The following is a 19,302-nucleotide window of genomic DNA, read 5'->3' on the forward strand; positions in this document are numbered from 1 at the left end:
AAAAAAGCACTATGGACTACTACAAAAAACTGTACCAGAACAATCACAAAACACAATGCAGGTGTGTCTGTCATGTATCTCTTTATTTGGCTTGGGTGCACACGGGAAACACGTTCCAGTCACTCATACTCGGCCAGTACCGCTGTTCATCCAGCCCTTGCCGCTATCGCGGCGCGGGCTGGATTCCGCGGTACTGGCCTCGTACTCGTGCAGGAACCTGTACTTACAACCTAAATTTCGTCTTTGGTGCTGTTTCCTGTTTTCAGTGGTTAGTGCATGCGTGTTGCTCATAATTATGCCCTTCGTCTGCTGTTCACCACGCATTCTCATGGGCTCACTTTACTTGGAGGGCACTGAACAAGGTAAGCTGGTTTATCTACAAGTAATACTGTACTACGTGTACATCAGTGTACCGGTATTACTACAGTCATGTAGTTTTGAATACCTTTCTTTTTTTTTGTAGGGATGTCATTGTCAAAAACTAACTACTACCGGGTAGTACGCGAGACGCGCGACTCGACGTCTACCAATACCATCGATGCATCCTTCCCAAGTTTTCCTTTTCATACATGTGGACTGGGTCCTCTTTGATTCAAGTTCTCTCTTTTCTCTAGCTCTTCTCTTGTACCTTGTCAGTGCCATTATTCACTGATTGGGGGGCTTTGAATAAATCATGGATTGCTCTTGGTAGTTACAGTACGTCAGTAGCAACTAGTAAGAGTACTCAGTGAAATAAGCTCCCAGGAAGAAGCATTAGGGAGTACATTGTTGTACAATAATGCTTGGGAGTCAGGGAGTCGTAAACAAGCTACAAAAATGTAGTTACATGGTGAAGGGCTTTTACGACTCCCTGGTGTAAACTGTCTAGACCCTCCTATGGATAACTCCAGGGATCAGGATCCGGGAGTGAATACCACTGAATACTGTACAATAATAGACCGATCCCCTTATTATACCGGGTTCGAGCACGGGGGCAACCTCACTCGCGATCGAGCTAGTTTTTGAACGTGACAGCATCTTTGACAGTGTGTTTCAGGTTTGTTTTGGAATGTCCTGCTTAGTTCAAGTAGTTTGCGATGGCTTCGAGCGGTGCTAAACCTCCTGCTGGTAGGAGCAGAGTCTCCGAGAGAGACATGGACTGTGATGCCGCTGCAGGATTTTTTCAAGGCGCGGGAGGGAACGATCTCGGGCCACAAACAGGAGTTACTCCAGAGGTGAGTTTTTTTGTTGTTGAAATATTCGAATCGCGAATCGTGTTGTGAGATTTATTTTGTGCCTAGGCTACAGCAGACCACATTTCTTTCTCCTTGCGATCGGTGCTGAAGATAATATTAACCTTTTTCTGGTCTGTCTTTTCCTCTCCAGAGCCATCTTCTATGAAGGTAACCGTGGTGCTGCCAAGTCACCAAGTCGCGATCAGCAGCCCTGAAGTGGAAAATCGATTTTCCAACGATCTGGTTGGACATCAGCCACTAAAGTACTTCTGATTTGCCTGTAATGACAACAGCAGCCATCCTTGGACACCTTGCAAAGACAGGAAAAGCCACTGGTGGAAGCGACTGCTATGAGGTGACGATAGCAGTGCAGTGGTGATCGCTGTTTTGTCAAGTCGAAGGGCTAGCCAACCCAGAGGAAGCATAAAAAAACGATGTGCAGTGCGTGTTATTTGTTGAGCGTGAAGAGCTAGAGGAGGACAGTGCAAACACATGGACGGAGTGGATGGTGTTTGAAGAACAGTGTGCTGTGTGCCGGCTGGTGGTGATGGTGGTCTTTGTCAGCATGTATTCGTGCTGCTTCTTGTGCTGGAACACTTCTCGCCCAGGAGGGCAGATTGCGTGCTCCCTGGCCCTCAGTTGGCTATGGGGCATTTGTTCCAGGAACATTACCCCAGAGCCAATGATGAGTCATACCTTTGAAAAGTCGAAGCTTGCTGTTAATCGCAAGCGTAGCGCAGTGGATTGCTCCCTCTTCGAAGCACGAGGGCCAAAGCTTGCCGCTGTCTGCAGCAAAGTGTGTGTGCGGTTCTTTCGAACCTATGAATATACCCCCCTGCACGTTCAGAGTGAACTATTTTCTAGTATATTTAACATCCTCAACCCGCCACCACCATGCGCTCTTGGCCGAACTAATGCACGAAGCATAAACACACCAGCACAGCAAGGACACTTCCGTTGACAGATATTGTTTACGCCTCTAGACCGCTGTTTCTTTTCTTCGAGCTCATCGTTAGAGGAGGATAGTAGCAGGATACTAATGATGATATAATAGAAGATGATAGACGGTTTATGGTCCGATATTGATGATTGAATATCTAAGAAAGCAATGACAGTGATTGCGAAATGGATAATATTATCATGATTATATGCCAGTCTGGTAATGCGTTGTACTAGTGGACAGTATTGAAATCATCACTGCATTCGATGCAAATATTGGTATACCTTTGGTTTCAGTATTGGAAAAAAAGAGTAAGAGAACCTGGTTGATTTGGTTGCATCTGCGACTGGCTACTGGGTGTTGTGATCAGCAATGTTACCATGGGAGAAAATAAGAGCGCAAGGATCTGTTGGGTCTTGTTGTGCCGGTGCGAGAACCCTAAGTGCATGGCAAAATAGAACTGTTTCATCCACAATGCAGAATGTCTTGCGGTACATGGCATTGATGACTGAACATCTCGCCAGCTCGCCCAAATGGGGATCATGCCCAAACGGAGGAACAAGACAACTTTCCAGCTCAGCTAGCTATATAGTATATACCGTGAAACGGATGATTAACTTGTGCTACGCATTACAGCTTCTGTCCCATTCGGCCCAGGCTTAGACACATCAATGCCAATAGCAGCTGATCCTCCATTACATGCTCATTGGCGATTTACGGCCACCTCCAACTGTATCCGCCGTCCCTCAGCTTCCGTCTTCGCAGATCTGGCTCGGCGCAGTACATTTTCTCGGCTAGGCTCAAAGAAGTCCCACAGAGCGGTCCAAACACCTGAAGGCAAACCAGTCAGAAACTGGCGCGGCTCAGAGTCTTTCTTTATGTTATTGTACGTAAGCTGTTTTTCGGCTTTCTTCACCCCATCGTCCAACTGCTCCATGAGACTCTGTACACGAGCTCTACTTGCTGCCAACTCCTGATGCAGATGCTGCACTTCCATTACAGGACCAAACTGCACTAAGCCAGGTTCCTTTCCAACTCAAAATGCCGTTGCCTCTCAGCAAAATACTGGTTTGCGAGCATGGGGAGCTCGTGATGCAGACGCTGCACTTCCATGACCGAACTGCACTAGGCTCAGCAAATACTGTTTTGCGAGCATGGGGAGCAGAGCGTCCAGACTCCACTCTCTTGCGAAAAGCAAACCTGGTACCGTAGGACAGCTGTTTGGTTTCCTGGACTCATCCTGCCCTTGTAGAGCTGGGCAAAACGATTTCGACTTCGGGATCGAAATGATCGCTGCATCTCAAATATTCAGAGTGACCCTAAAACTACGTCCTTCCTCACGGGGAATAGCCTGGATCCGCTTGCTCCAGGCCGCTGTGGCTCCACACGACGAAAGGAGTGAAATGACTTGTTTGCTTCGTCCTCCTGTTCTGACAGTGAGGAACGCAGCAATGATCCTGAGAAGGCATCCTGAAGTCGTAAAAAGGAAGACGTCTAAACAAAAACAAAACAGCTCAAATCAAAAGTCCTTGTGGCATTTTTTGTAGACAGGCTTGCACTGCGTGTAGATTTTGCGTGCTCTGCATGCACTTCGCATGCGAGAAGTCACGCAAAGCCGAGGTGAGGTTGGTCGCGTGTGTGCAGCAGGATCCCACGCGACTGCGGAGTTGCCCCCTTGCTCGAACCCAGACAATAATAAGGGGATCGGTCTATTATGTACAGCCCGCTGCAGCTGGCATGTGGCGCACGCGCCTGCAAAGTCGAGGCCAACACTTCGAGCTTTGAGGACTTCCTCAGTGTGACCAGGCACAGGTTTTGCTTGACAATGCCCAACTGTGCCCGGGCCGTGGCTCGTCTGTGACATTCCGGAAGTGGACCGCATTTCCAGAACTTGGCAGAAGGCTTGCAAAGAGGTCACTACAACAACGCAATCTCTCTTTCCGCTATCACTCAGCAAGAGTACGCTCGTAGAACGAGAGACCTGTCAAGAGAATGTTCGGTGGGCACTGCCAGCAGTCATACTCATACTGAGTCATAGCTGCTAGAAAAGGTAGTCCGACCTCCGCCACGCGTGCACGACGGACAAGCAGCAGCTAGCTACGAGTGCAAGACGTCAAGCAAGGTCGAGGTCGGCCAACGACTTGCCTTGTTCTTCCTCGTCGCAAGTAACTAATTACTTAGTTTTTTCTGGAAAGCCACTGGCTCCTGGCAGACACACGTGCACTGAGACTGAGTCTGTCAAGTATTCGGTCTGCATGCCATGCAGGCAGGGTAGAATGGGACAGAGCCAGAACAGTGCTCCAGAATATGATTGAGTTATTTGTAGATTGACGTGACTGTGTTCTCTGTTGGCCAGTACAGTGTAACCAATCACCTCAGCATTTCAAATTATTTTGACTCCCCAATAAATTTGAATTTTCTATTGTTTGTTCCTGCTGGCGACTTCGACGGTGATCGCCAGCACTTCTCTTGCCCGTTCTGCTTTTCCTGTTTCTCGGAGAGGTCGGTCCTGGCACAGCCATGGCCGATTTCACGAAAACGCGAGCACCTCGGCAAATGCGCCGACAGCAGTCTACCATGGTGAAGTTTGTGGAGGCTGCTGAAGCAGAGAGGCTGAAGGAAGATGCTGCTCGAAAGAAGAATTGGAAACGATGGGGGCCATACCTCAGCGAGCGGCAGTGGGGAACTGTTAGAGAAGACTACTCGGCAGATGGTAACTGGTGAGTTCTCATTATCCTTCAACTGAGAATTGAAAGTGGCCAATTGTAAAGTATTTTGGTTTCACAGGTCAGATGCAGAATAAGATTGTTATTTTCGAGTAGGAAATGATTTCACCAATAAAGTAAAGTAAAGTTAGCCGGATTCGCGGCCGGCCGGCCGCATCACCTGACCTTTTGAGGAACACATCAAGCCGAGACATTCGCATCGCCGGGTCACCACTTTGCCCATTATATGCTACCAAGAGTACATGAAAACCAGAGTGTGCAGCTTGGGACCTTTTCTGCTATGGGTGTCTGTCACGGCGGAATTCCGTGATCACATCATATTTGGCGCAGATCTGAGGCGGGAAATGGCGTAGTGCGTACAACTGAGCTGCAGTTGTGCAGAAAGAGACCCGCTTGAATCCTGCTTGTACGCACTACATCACTAAAATGATGTAATCACGGAATTCCGCCGTGACAGCAACCCATCCGAGCTGCACACTCTGGTTTTCATGTACTCTTGATGCTACAAGTACTGCGGCACTGTCGAATGCAGACATCACAAGTGAGTCGGGGGAGAGGGGATAAGTGTCTCAAACAAACGGGCGTGCAGCAGCCCTATAATAACCCCAAGAACCGCATCCTTGTTACCCTCACTCCGAGCACGTGAGTACCCAGTTCACTGTGGGCGTCGACACCGTTCATTGCATGAAAAGTTATACTCGCCCGCATCACCGCAATTGAGAGAGCACAAAACACACTCCCTGGTACCAGCGCAGGTCTTGAACTCGGGACCTCATGATTCGCAGGCAAGCCTACAAAGCACAAATCAATCGGCTACACGCGGTGGTCTGTTTAATCCAATGGAGGATTTAAAAGTGCCGTGATTTCTACGAAGAAACCTCAAGGCTAAGGCCCTAAGTAAGGGGTCGCCGCAATACAATTAACAATTTTGATGTTCCTGAAATGAACATCGTTCATTCAGGAGTGGGTGCGAGCCAAAACTGCAAGTCAACGGACACTGTAGATGTACATGTACATGGATGTGGTTTGCGTCATCCAGCATAGCAAACAGGGAGTCGTAAAATACCGGTATTTTACGACTCCCTGATAGCAAACTGTTCATTTCGGGAGAGGATCGAAGTACGAAATAAACGATGTTCATGTCAGGGATGACAGAAAAAACATTTTGCGACAACCCCTAAGGTAGTGCATGTACCCAACAGTCCTGGTATTCTCCAAGTTTATTTGTAATACGATGAATAGAGTTAGCTGTGTCACCATCATTGTTATCGCGCATGCACAGCACCGTATGGTAAGTTTTTGGTATAGCCAAGAACATATTTCGTGATGGTCTTCAGTTGGATTACATCGCTCACGAGTAAACAAGAGAAACAATCTGCTATACTCGGAAAAAGTGCAAAGTTGAAGTGTATGCGAGTAACCCAGGGGCGTTTGACTCGCTACGGTCACTACGGCATTGACCGTACCACTATTTGCCCCAGTGAACCCCGCGAATCAGTAAAATGTCCTGGTTTGGGCTTTAAATTTTCAAAACATTCAGCAGAGACCCGCTGGAGTATACCTCAAATGGCTGACCGTAGCATCCTAAATGCCTTCCAACGCCCCTGGCGCCGATCAAAACGAGACAGGCCCCCATATTCTCAGCAACCATGGAGTACATCTGTACTAGCAAATTCAAAGACAGCTATACCAGTATCGGTAACAGCCCGCAGCAGCATTGTGAAACTCAGGGTTACGATTTTCACGAATAAAACTGCTCGCCCTCTACTGTGTAGCTGATGGTTTCTCTTGTTTACTCTTGAGTGCTGTAGTCCAGCTGACGAGCATCACGAGAAAACGTTCTTGAACATGCCAAAAGTTGCCTTGCGATGTTATGTGTGTAACAGTGATGACGGTACAGCCTATTATGTTCATCATAGCCTTATTTAAATTATTGTCTCCGTGTCGAGTATTCGTTCGCTTTGTTTTACGTTTTTATCAATTCTTGGTTCTGAACAGCTGGGATCACTTCTCGCACGATCACGCCCGGTCTCGTGCGTACCGCTGGGGTGAGGATGGACTGCTGGGATTCACTGATCGCCAGTGCCGCATCTGCTTTAGCGTGGCACTCTGGAACGAGAATGACCCGATTCTGAAGGAGCGCTTGTTTGGCTTGACCGGACCACAGGTAGGCAGGCTTGCATGGAACTTTGTAGCACCCTGCTGTCGATTCAGAGTTATTTGAGCTTCCAATCCTTTACTTAGGATGTAAACCAGAAAGAATTTGAGAATATCCCAATTGCTTTGCACGTGCTCCCTTTTAGTTTTTCTGTTTTATCCTGACGATAGGACGGACACGCCCGAAATTTGGTGAACCTGAAGTGACATCTGCAGTGGAAAGACCATGTTTGCATGTTTGGATTGAAGTTAGAATTTGAGCCAGGTTTCCAGAATTTGACTAGGTTTAATAAAGTGGGGAGTTTCAAGTCCGAAATCCAAATTGAAAACCAAGGAATGGGTTTTGAGCCTAATTTCGACCCAAATCGGGTTTCGAAAATTCCCGGAAGTACTGTAATCCGTATCAAGTGCAACTGAGATTGGCGTGCACTGCCATAGGGTACCAGCATTGCAAATCCTGTTTGGCGTCAAGTGAACTACGCTGAACGTTGTAGCCCAGTGCATGACATGCATGCACGCAAGTGCAGATGCCAGGGTACAGCCTATCCTTCTGGATTTCATGTGCCACTTTTGTGCTCAGAATTCCACATTCAGTGCATTCATGTGATGTTCCACGAACTACCGTAAAAGTCCGTAAATAAGTACGTATTTACTTTCGAATTTAGTGACCACACCCGTACTAACTTTCGGGCGGGTACTGACTTTCGGGCACGAACTAACTTTCGGACCTGACTTGTGTGTAGTGGAGAAGTCATTTTCATGTCGATGTACATGCTACGTGCTGCATGTACGCACCGTACCGGTACTTATTTCGGGCAGTATGTTTATCGGGCTCGACTTGACTTCAACAGACAGAGCCAAAAGAATGAAGGGGGTATTTCTTTCGGGCAGGTACTTATTTACGGACTTTTACGGTACTCTGTTACGGAGTCAGGGATGCAATGAACTGTTGCATACACGGAAAGAATGCGCACACGTCTGTATGGATAAAAAATATTGCTATGCATCATAGAATGTGGCATGTTGTGTAATTTCTTGCAGGGTAATCACGGTGAGGACTGCAAGGAGTGCTATTACTATCTGGATGCATTGCCGACGTACACATATGCGCGTGCACTCTACAAGTACCCACAGGCCGCCTACCCGTACTCTGAGCTGGTCGAGGGCAACGCGAAGCGCGACATCAAGGACCCGGAGCTGGAGCTGGAGGACACGGGTGTGTTTGCCGGTGGCAGGTAAGCGATGTGCACCTGCCACCCTGGTGTATGCTGAATGAATGGGCTAGCAAACATCTATGAACGTGATATTACCGCCGCCTGCCTTGCTGGAGTGTTAGAGTCGAGACTCAATATTCGCCTTACCTTGCATTGTGGACAGACACTGGCATTGAAAGATACATGTAACTGACCCTGCAGGATTCCTGTGTGAGCTAAAACTTTACACATTTCTTTGTTCAGTATCACTCACAATCAGTTGTAGCCATTTTTTTGTTTATGAGTACAGTCAAGAGTAGATAAACAAGAGTGTGCAACTCCGGATCTCTCCTGCACAATCCGCAGATACCCTGGCTCACGGCGGAATTTTTTGTTGACGTCACCTTTTTACTTCTAAGTTCGTCACCTTTTTCTTTCTTTCAGAAAACGCGCATTTTGCCGCACAGCAGTGTGAGAGCACGTGCTGGCCACCGACTTTGTAATGTAAAGTGCGCCCAAGTGCACGAGGCAAAACTTTCCAAAAGACTCCCAGCGCGTGCGTCGCAGGAAAGATTGCGTCAGCAAAAAATTCCGCCGTGGGCGAACCCATCCGCGAGTTGCATACTCTTATTTATCTACTCTTGGTACAGTGTATAAGTATAACCCCCACCCCACCTGATAACAGATGTTTGATATTGAAATCATAGACTTGCTCTGTTCCTATCCCAAACCTCTCATGGTCCCTCTGATCAGGTATTGGGATGTGTTTGCCGAGTATAGCAAAGCCGATGACAATGACATCGTCATCAAGATCACGGTTGGCAATCGCGGTGATGAGCCGTCACGCCTCCACCTGCTGCCTACTCTCTGGTACCGCAACGTGTGGATCTGGGGCTGCAAGCACGAGGGCTGCGGTCCCAAGCCACGCATGGGGCTCAGCAAGGATGAAGAGAAGGTGTCCGACGGCCTTGCCGAAGAGGTAAACGCATCCATTGTCTATTGTTGAGCATCAACATTTTTTCATGGAAGCTATGAATCGGGTACATGTACTCTTTTTGACATTCGCTTCCATTGGAACCCGGCCCTCTGAGCTTGAGCAATTCCAGAATATAAGTGGTGGGGAATACGCTAGTGTACTTCACACTATTTCAGCACCTATCTAAACCTGTTGCTGACATACTGAAAACTCCTTGTACAATTTCTACGTATCGAGTTATGGAGCTGGGTATAAACTCACTGCACAGTGACATACACAACCACCTGGGGGATGGTTGTGCGCCCCGGGGTGTTGAACAGTGCACTCCTGATCCCAGCGTACTCACATGCGCTACTCATACCTTCAATTTTTGCAATGTGCTGTTGGTGTATACTCGTGTGTGTGTGTGTGTGTGTGTGTGTGTGTGTGTGTGTGTGTGTGTGTGTGTGTGTGTGTGTGTGTGTGTGTGTGTGTGTGTGTGTGTGTACAGGTCACACTGGTGCATGATGAACTGGGCAAGTACCGCTTCATGGCCGGTCCCAATCCTGTCGACGAGTCCATGCCTACTATGCTCTTCACGGAGAACGAAACCAACACGAAGCGCCTGTACGACTTGGACAGCTACACACCGCACTTCAAGGATGCCTTCAACAGCTATGTGGTTGACGGTGATAAAGAAGCTGTCAGTCCCAAAGGACGCGGCACAAAGGTATGGTTGTTCCTTGCCAATCAATCACCACGTGTATGCGGATCAACGGTCTTCAGCTGGATTGAAATTTGACTGGCCAACTCGTTCTGTTTGCATTCTCTTCTCTATAAATGCTGCCATTTGGGGGTTCGATGCTTTGCCAGTTTACCTGTGGGTACTGAGCCACTGTATAAATACAAGAGCGGTATCTCTCAGTGTATTGATCTATGATTGCAGTTCGCTTGTCCTTAATCTGATTCACATTTCTCCAGGTGGCCGCTTATTACATCCTGGAGGTACCTGCTGGTGAAACTAGGTCAGTATTCCTGCGACTGGCTAGCGATGATCAAGTTCCTAAGGATGGATCAGCAATGGACCAGTCACACCTGGACCGCGTGGTCGATCGCCGTCAGTTTGAATGCGACGACTTCTACGACAAGGTAAACGGGCCGTGGGCTTGTGCTCCACGCTATTTTTGTTGCGCTGTCCGATTGCGTTTGTCTGTCTATTTCCACCGTACGTGTGCTGCGTGGCTGGCAAGTGTGCTTATTACGCCCTGGATTACTTCTTCGGGAGTGTGGGTGCTGGCACTGCTGTGTGTGTGTGTGTGTGTGTGTTGTACTCTGCACAGCTTTGTCTTCTAAGTTCTTTATCCACCCTCTACCGTATTTTCCGGAGTATAAGCTGCACTTTAAACACCAACAATTCCCTCAAAAAAAGTCGGCGCGGCTTTTACTACGAGGATCAAATTAACGATGGTAAATGCCTAAATGGGGTAGATGTCTGTATTTCGTGACAAAATATATCTGGGTGCGGTTTATACTCCAGTGTGGCTTATGCTTCGGGAAATGTGGTGTTTCTGTTGTGCAGGTGATCCATGAGTCTTTGAGCGCGGAGCAGCGTCTTGTAGCGCGCCAGTCCTACGCCGGCCTGCTGTGGAGCAAGCAGTTCTATCACTATGTCATCAAGGACTGGCTCTACGTATGTGATTGCTGTTGATATGCTGTGTCGCGTATCCTGCTGTGCGATGTGTTGTGTGAGCAAGAATCAGCAGCGTTTTGTTTTTCACGTTCCAGAACGGGAACGGTGTTGCATAGAGGTATGCATGGGTGTGTGCAGGGTGAGCAAGGTGCAGAATGCGTGCGTGGGTTATGGAAGCGCATGAATGCGTACTATGAAGCGTGATACTACAACGCTATGCTTGTTTCCACTGCCGCTGCAAACTATTCTTACTGTCTTAGTGCTCACCATCGAGCATGAAGAAACTGTACATGTGGTCCACCTCTGTTTGTAGACCGGACTGGTGACCTTTTCACACTGGGGCAGAATGTACATGTATGTTGAGTCTTGTTGACGCGCGGCTTGGTGCCTGTTTAAACGAGTCGTTTTTATAAGCAGTGAAGGCTAGTGAGGACCTTTAGGCTATGTGCATCTTCAGCGCTCCCATGTTGAGTTTGTTGCTCCTCTGTTCTTATGCTGGCGCTAACAGGGAGACCCGGATCAAATGCCACCGCCTCGCGAGAGACTGGCAGGCCGTAACAGTGACTGGAAGCACTTGTTCAACCGTGATGTCATCTCCATGCCTGACAAATGGGAGTACCCATGGGTAAGTGTTGCCTCTATGAGTCACACCAAGAGTCCATAATCCCCCAGAGTGCCCAACTTCACTGATCAGATCTGGGACAGGCGAAATCCGTGTTGCACGTCATAGTGTGACATCATGAGTAGAGGAAGTGTGTGTTGGGTCTCGGAACGTCGACGGAATGACGCAAGACCGACCCGAAAAATGACGTGCATCACGGATTACGCCGTCCCACAACCCCGTCCCAGTTGCGCACGCTGGGGGACTATGGACTGTTGGTCACATGCATATCTGGTGTGTGTATGTGCAGTCACCTCCGAAGGGATGTTCAGCGTAGCCACACGTACCGATGGCCAGGACTAATAGATGATATGCCAAATAACGTGCAAATAGACTTGAGAGGTCATAGCAGAGTAGTTGCATACAAAGTTCAAAGTTGTCCGGTTACCTGTGACTTGTATTCCTGCAGAGCTCAGGGCCTACCATGTACACATCGTAGTATAATTTGTATGCAACTTGTGCGCGATGCCCTCTCAAGTCTAGTTGCACGTTATTTGGCATATCATCTATTTACCACTGACAGTACCGGTCATTCCCTGCTTTCACCAGTGCGGATAGTACATACTCGTCATGGACACCGTTTATGCTTCCCTTCCTTGCCAAACTGTTGACCGCGTTTGAATGCGTGCCCTCGTCCGTAATCGATTTGATGGCTGTGCGCGATAGACTTCTACATTTCTTGAGAACATCTGTGGATATACCCATTTGATGATGGTACACGTGCACACGTACACTCATTTAGGTCATCGTGAGAGCTGCTATTTGCACAGCAGACGAACATCAGCACCTGTTCAGTGTTTATACCGGTACATGTATCTGTTTTCCTTCCACTTTTGCTTTAAAACAATTCAGTACAGTATGCATACAATGTAATAATAGTAACTGATCAAGCCATCTGTTGTTCTGACTAGTGTGTCACGGCTCTACCTTCCCGGTATCGAGCTCTCTTGGATTTCTGCTGGAATTCACAACAGTGTGTAATACATGTATCTGTTTTCCTTCCACTTTTGCTTTAAAACAATTCAGTACAGTATGTAATACAATGTACATGTGTATGTGTTTTTCTTCTACTTTTGTTACAGTATGCATGTTGGGACTTGGCGTTTCACATGATTCCGTTTGCCAAGATCGACCCAACCTTCGCCAAGGAGCAGTTACTGCTGTTCCTACGTGAGTGGTACATGCATCCCAATGGCCAGATTCCAGCGTACGAGTTTGCTTTTGGTGACGTGAACCCTCCCGTTCATGCCTGGGCGGTGTGGAGAGTTTTCAAGATGGAGGCGCCCAGAACACAGCGTGACCGAGGCTTCCTGGCACGTTGCTTTCAGAAGCTTCTGCTCAACTTCAACTGGTGAGTGTGCCTATATTGCTCGTGGTGATGTACAGTATTGTTGGGCGCTGAAGAACGAACAAGCAAGAATTTCACCAAGCACAGCATACCAATCTATACCCAGTGACTCAACTGAGCATAGACCGTAGTACATGAAAATAAGTCGGGTTTCAGTACGTAGCACTCTAGTGGGTTTTTTAAATTTTTTTACAGTGAGCACTATGTGAATCATGAGTGTATGTAGCATTCTCTGACGGCGCTCGCTACTCCTAAAACCAGGCATAAAGTCACAAACAAGCCACCAGACATCTTCGCCATCAGACGGAACACACACACAGTCTCTCTCTCTCTCTCTCTCTCTCTCTCTCTCTCTCTCTCTCTCTCTCTCTCTCTCTCTCTCTCTCTCTCTCTCTCTCTCTCTCTCTCTCTCTCTCTCTCTCTTCCATCTCACTTACTCAACCTGATCAGCTAATATCATCATGAGCCATATGGACATTGGAAAGATGCTACTTCAGTATGAATTTCTTGTGACCGGATAACAAGCACATGATTTTACTTCACAGTGCAGAAATCTCTTGAAACAGCAGGGTAATACCAGGGGACCACAGATCAGCAATCTATTTGATCGAAATGAGAACGGATTGAAAGGCAGCAGTGTAGGGAAGGTGCATCCGTACTCCGTAAACTGAAGGATCACAGAATGGACTCGCAAGCCGTGGCACTGTCTGTCTGTCTTGACCTTGCCATTCTCACTGCATGTACTTGTACATGTATCGTAAAATGGCTCACAACATTGCAGTATAAACTTGAAAAGATGGTTGTTTCTTTGATTTGTTTGTGGGACTGTGAAGGAGAGGACAAACCAACAACTCACTCTCGTTCGGCTAACCGACGACTAACCCTGAAGGGCTGTCATCCTTGTTATTTTATCTTGGTGTGCGAAACTATAAAGTTGTACAATATGTGAGTACTAGAAAAGGTGCCGGTAGTACGGGAAGTAGTACGCAGCATGCAATTCTAATGTCATAGGGTTGGTTCACAAAAGCAAAATCGGCGCCGCAAGACATCGACGGTGAGCCAGCTCCCGATCCGTTGCGCATACGGTTCGAGTACCAAGTCTACTGCAAAGTAGTACAGAATGTGTCCAAACGCTACGACAGGTTTGCCAATTGAAGCTTGAATTCTTTGTTTCTTCAGTAATTCAAGGTCTTTCGGTGATGGCCACTGGTTGCTACCTTTTATTGGAGATCAGGAAACTACTTCTACACATTTTATTGCAGTGTAGTAAGCAATGGTGTCGAAATTATGCATGCAAACGTTGATGAAGTCACAAGAACTTGCCAATGTATCCATCGTATTTTATATTATTTATTTCAATTGTATTTGTCTCAAAGTTGCACAACAGTCAAGCAGATCATCCAAAGAGGACGGGTTGGTATGCTGACTTATTTGCCACCTTGAAGCGATTACAAGAATGGCGAACGAACCTCGTCTCTAGTTTCAATATAGGAAAATTTAGGACGAGCCTTGGTTTGAAATTTTGACAAAGTCTGGCTTCCGGCAGCCGGCGATCAAGGGGCAAACGGTTCACAAACCACTTTTGGTCAAAATCAGTACCTCGTCCCCCGGAGCAAATGTGCGTTCCCGACTCAGGCAGTCATAGTAGGATTTTTGCCGTTGCTGCGCGGTGGCAAGGTGGGAGCCAGCCTCAGTCGATATTCGTTCAAGCCGGTCCCGCATGGTGAGGACGAACTGGGCAGTAGTAGTCCGGAGCTCCTCTGCTGGCCGAGCCCAAGCATCGCGCACGAGATCCAGTGGGCCGCGGACATGTCGGCCATACAATAGCTCAAATGGTGAGAAACCAGTGCTGGTTTGAGGCACCTCTCGATACGCAAATAAAGCATATGGGAGCACCTCGTCCCAACTTCGGGGCGCATCAGCAGCAAAGCGACGAAGCATACTCTTGAGGATACCATTGAACCGTTCAACGAGGCCATTGGTCTGTTGATGGTACGGAGTGGATGTGGTGAGCTGGATACGGAGTAAAGCAGCAACTTGCCGGACGACGTCCGATGTAAAGTTGGAGCCTTGGTCAGAGAGGATTTTGTCTGGCAGTCCTACTCTGGAAAAGATGGAGATCAACGCATCAGCCACGGTAGTCGACTCAATATTGGAAAGAGCGACTGCCTCCGGATAATGCACCAAGGTGAGGATGTACTTCTTGCTGGACTGCGTACGCTGCAATGGGCCGATAATATCGATAGCTACCACCCGGAAGGGCTCGCCAATAACAGGAAGAGGAATAAGTGGTGCCCGATCGTGACGCGTAACACGGGCGGTGCGCTTACATGGTTCACAGGCGGAACAGTACTGCGCGACATCTTGAAGAATTGTCGGCCACCAGAAACGGAGAAGAATCCTCTGGGACGTCTTCGCCTGCCTCATGTGGCCAGCCATGCGGACGGTGTGGCCGAGATGCAGAATGGTGGATCTTCGTTCCGTGGCCAGAATCAACTGAAGGCGGTAGTAGGGGCTGGTGGTATCCATCCCAGCTTCACCATCCGGTGAGTATTCTCGGTAGAGGAGGCCCTGGCAAACACAGAAGGTACTGCTATTGACGGGCGTCTTATGTTGGCCAGTAGCATAGTCCCAACATTGGCTAAGAGATGGGTCACGCCGTTGCTCGTCGGCGAAGCGGGTGGCATCTGGCAAATTGGGTGCCGAGATAGGCGGCGGTGTCCCCTCCGGTGGGGTAGATAGGTCCAATCACCGCCTCTCCGTTGCGGAGGCCGAATCTCGCGCCGAGATCCTCTACAACGCTACCAAGGGAAAGAAAAGGTCAGAACCCGTCGTTCATACGTGTCGCCTTTAATCACAGCCGTACAAAACATAGACTTTCTGAGATCCTCTTCTCCGACACGTGCCCTCGTAGTGAAGTCATTAGGATAACCATGTACGATAGGTACGTGGTGGTTTTGCTCTGTCAGCGTACATAGCGCTGCCCAACCTTCACATCCTCATATATGGACAGGTGTAAATATGAGGATGTGAAGGTTATAGTTATATGTATAGGGATATTTAATGGCACCAAATAATATAGTTCCAATGTCATCACACCATTCCCCCTCTCCGGTCACAGATACCATCTGTGACAATGACTAAACGAGAAACAATAGATATAGGATGTAACAGCACTAAAGGATATAAAGGTACAATATCATCACAGGGACGAGAACTGGTTTTTGCTGCAAGATAAATTATTGTATAGTTAAACTGGTGTGTGAGCGAGTTTGCCTGTGCAAGGACTGTGGTGTGGGACGTGACTGTCGTCAGAGCCCAACATAATTATAAGTATACCGCCAACCTTGCAAATAACGCACTGTCTAGTCTGGTAGATTACAATTGTGGTTGTAGGCATAAGAAACGTGTTGCTATGACTGAGCAAGGTGTCGTTACTTGCGAGGTTGAAAGTATGCAGTAAAGTGGTCACTGAGGGTGCGTTTGGTTGGTACGATCTAGAACAGGATCGACCAGCTGGTGCGCATGGAGCAGCCTCATGCCAACCAAACGGTACTCCAGAAACAGAGCACATTTTTGTTAAAAATATGCCAAACTTGGTGCATTCTTCAGAATGTGTATGGATCACCATGGTCACTTTGTACGGTACGACGAGTTCAACCCAAAAGCGTATGCACGTGATCATTTAGGACCAAAATCGATGTTCCTGCCAGGTTTCACTGTGAAAAAGTGAAACTGCCCGGTCTGCTCCGGCCTCGAGGCCGGAGCAAGCAGAACATGTTCTGGCCGACCCAGAACAGGTGCAGTCCCAACCAAACGCGCTGTTCCGGTGAATCCTGTTCTAGGTCGTACCAACCGAACGCGCCCTGAGTATTCCTTCAACTAAGTATGAAGATAGAGTTGTTTCATGAGCAGCTCATGTTGTGACTTGTGAAGTTTACTGTGCTAGGGGGCCGTCATCGGGCCATCGTGGCATTGAGCTTGGCTGACCTCCGCCTGTGTGTCATCGGGCCATCGTGGCATTGAGCTTGGCTGACCTCCGCCTGTGTGTCATCGGGCCATCGTGGCATTGAGCTTGGCTGACCTCCGCCTGTGTGCGTATACATATAGGTGGGTGAATCGCAAGGATCCCGATGGCAAGAACATCTTCTCTGGCGGCTTTCTTGGACTTGACAACATTGGTAAGTGTCCCCAGGCGATGTACATTATGGTATACATTGGTCGTCATGCTGTGTATCCGTATGTTCAAGTACTTTTAAGGGAATCTAGAGGTGGGTTGTACATTAATCAGAACAGAAGCAATCAAAGAAGAGGACGAGGGGAGTATAGGGAAAGAAAAGGTAGTTATTTTAGTAACTCGTTACATGCCCGGTGCAGTGTCGGCGAAGAAAACGATGCACTGATGTGTGTGCGTGGTTCTGTTGCGTTTGCTTTGCAGGTGTATTCGATCGGTCGAAGCCTCTGCCAACTGGTGGTTCTCTGGAACAGGTATTGGTTTGGTCACTCGTGCCGTGGCAGTTACCCAACTCCTGATATATTTGTCAGATTCTTGAGCAGCTGCTTTCTTGGCATGTTCAGAGTACTGTAAGAGCAGATATTATTTAACAATCTCCGAATTTTTGTGGGTTAGCGAGGTGAAATTCTAACGAATTCCGTCTCAAAACCAGCAAATGACTGTACATGTACGTATTGTATTGTACATAACGACTTACAGTATATGACTTGGTACAGGCATACGGGTATAGGCCTGAATTAGACTGGGTCCGAACTTCTACTTTGTCTTGTACTCACTGTTATGCAGGCGGATGGCACAGCGTGGATGGCATTCTTCTGCGTGGTGATGCTGGACATGGCACTGGAGCTGGCGCTCACCGATCCCGTGTACGAGGACATGGCGTCCAAGTTCTTTGAGCACTTTGTCGCGATCGCCGAGGCCATGAATGCGCTTGGTGATGGAAAGGTGGGTTGGCCGTTGGAAAGTGGTTATGCATCCTCCCTGTTGCTGTATTGCGTAATAGCTGACAGCCTAGGTTCCCTGAGTTATCTGCGTTGGGTAACTGAGCCTTGAAACGTGTGTGGCGTGCACGATTGTCTTTGTTCTGTCCGCTTCATAGCAGTCCTACGTGTGAACGTCATGTTTGATTGCTCGTTTTCCTGTTGCGTGAATTGTTGTTGACAGGGTCTCTGGAACGAGGAGGATGGATTCTACTACGACCATCTGACCCGTGAAGGCCAGGAGCCACAGCCGATGCGCATTCGCAGCGTGGTGGGCCTTGTGCCTCTCTTCTCGGTGCTGGTGCTGGAGGACTCGGTGCTGAAGCGCCTTCCCGACTTCCACAAGCGCCTGAAGTGGTTCCTGGCGCACCGTCCGGAGCTATCGTCGCAGGTTTGTTGAACTGTTTGCTGTTTGTACTTCGTAGCAATGGGGACTGTACACCGTGTTGCTGCGTGCTCTCTAACTAACACTTAGTTGGGTTATTATTGACCTGCAAAAAGAACTTTCTTCCAGCGCCGATTTCAGCCACTACCCACCTAACTGTGTCTGATAATTCGAACCTCAAACCGGGCAAGTACACCTACGAAATCTGCTCTGTACGTAGAACATGTGTGGAATTCCTGCTGATAATTCAAAGTCCACTGTACGCCAGAGACGTTACTTCAGTATGCGCAAACAGACTGTACTGGCCAGTTCTGAGTGCGTTGAATCTGTGTCTACTCAGTATACTGTATAACTCAGCTCTGTGAGACAATGTGAGCATTTTGCCACGCATCATATTATTATGCGATTGGAAGAAGATAAATTAACGTTTTACGCGTCAATTTGGGGTTTGAATTATCTAGATTCCACCAACGGTATGAAGGAGATGCATACAACTTGGTGCGTCCATGGAGCTATGAAGCCGAGACCTCTGGTCGGCGGAGCTTAATGGGCCCCACCACCACACTCCATTATTCACCCCAGTGTCTGGAGATATGTGGATTTTGTAGAAAAAAAAGAAGAAAAAATACACCCCACTGTTGAAGACTATGCCGGTGCAGTTCAACTCAGCACCAACATCAACCCACTATCATGTACAAGTACAAGTCCACTACCGATATGGCCACTGCAAATTCTATATGGACTTCACATCGGTCAACAAGTGTGTGGAAATGAGTGTTGCTTGCCTTGAGAGCTATTGTATGGAGAGACGGTTGCCTTTTGCTTGTCTGCTTGGCAGTGTACCCATTCTTTCCATCTTTGTTTTCATCGCTGGTGTGCAGATATCTATGTTTCAAAGTTCAGCAGCGGATTCCTGTTCACCCCTCGTGCCTGGCACACATTATCTGCTTGCCATTCCATCGCGTGCGAGGCTGGAGCGAGTGCTCAAGTACGTCCTGGACGAGAAAGAGTTCTTCTCCGACCATGGCCTGCGCTCTT

The 19,302-nt window shown here is 48.1% G+C and overlaps 1 protein-coding gene and 1 long non-coding RNA gene across 2 annotated transcripts in view; both read left to right on the forward strand.

Annotated features, from left to right (window-relative positions):
- Nucleotides 1–280: 280 nt before the first annotated feature.
- The window catches only part of LOC135815663 (uncharacterized), a 22,771-nt gene continuing 3,749 nt past the window's right edge, over nucleotides 281–19,302 (forward strand). The window contains exons 1-15 of the mRNA XM_065328986.1: nucleotides 281–362; nucleotides 4,616–4,874; nucleotides 6,879–7,047; nucleotides 8,079–8,272; nucleotides 8,984–9,209; nucleotides 9,697–9,915; nucleotides 10,167–10,334; nucleotides 10,765–10,875; nucleotides 11,384–11,500; nucleotides 12,619–12,887; nucleotides 16,995–17,065; nucleotides 17,323–17,372; nucleotides 17,686–17,844; nucleotides 18,064–18,270; nucleotides 19,146–19,302. The exon at nucleotides 19,146–19,302 is cut by the window's right edge and continues 8 nt beyond it. Coding sequence (XP_065185058.1) covers nucleotides 296–362; nucleotides 4,616–4,874; nucleotides 6,879–7,047; nucleotides 8,079–8,272; nucleotides 8,984–9,209; nucleotides 9,697–9,915; nucleotides 10,167–10,334; nucleotides 10,765–10,875; nucleotides 11,384–11,500; nucleotides 12,619–12,887; nucleotides 16,995–17,065; nucleotides 17,323–17,372; nucleotides 17,686–17,844; nucleotides 18,064–18,270; nucleotides 19,146–19,302 — 2,443 coding nt within the window. The 5' untranslated portion in view covers nucleotides 281–295. The remainder of the gene's footprint in view (nucleotides 363–4,615; nucleotides 4,875–6,878; nucleotides 7,048–8,078; nucleotides 8,273–8,983; nucleotides 9,210–9,696; nucleotides 9,916–10,166; nucleotides 10,335–10,764; nucleotides 10,876–11,383; nucleotides 11,501–12,618; nucleotides 12,888–16,994; nucleotides 17,066–17,322; nucleotides 17,373–17,685; nucleotides 17,845–18,063; nucleotides 18,271–19,145) is intronic.
- LOC135815665 (uncharacterized) lies at nucleotides 1,067–2,479 on the forward strand. Its single transcript, XR_010553314.1, has 2 exons — nucleotides 1,067–1,214; nucleotides 1,366–2,479. It is a non-coding gene; the product is annotated as an uncharacterized LOC135815665 (long non-coding RNA).

Source organism: Sycon ciliatum, chromosome 4 (assembly GCF_964019385.1).
Source record: "Sycon ciliatum chromosome 4, ocSycCili1.1, whole genome shotgun sequence".
In the NCBI taxonomy this organism is placed as follows: domain Eukaryota; kingdom Metazoa; phylum Porifera; class Calcarea; order Leucosolenida; family Sycettidae; genus Sycon; species Sycon ciliatum.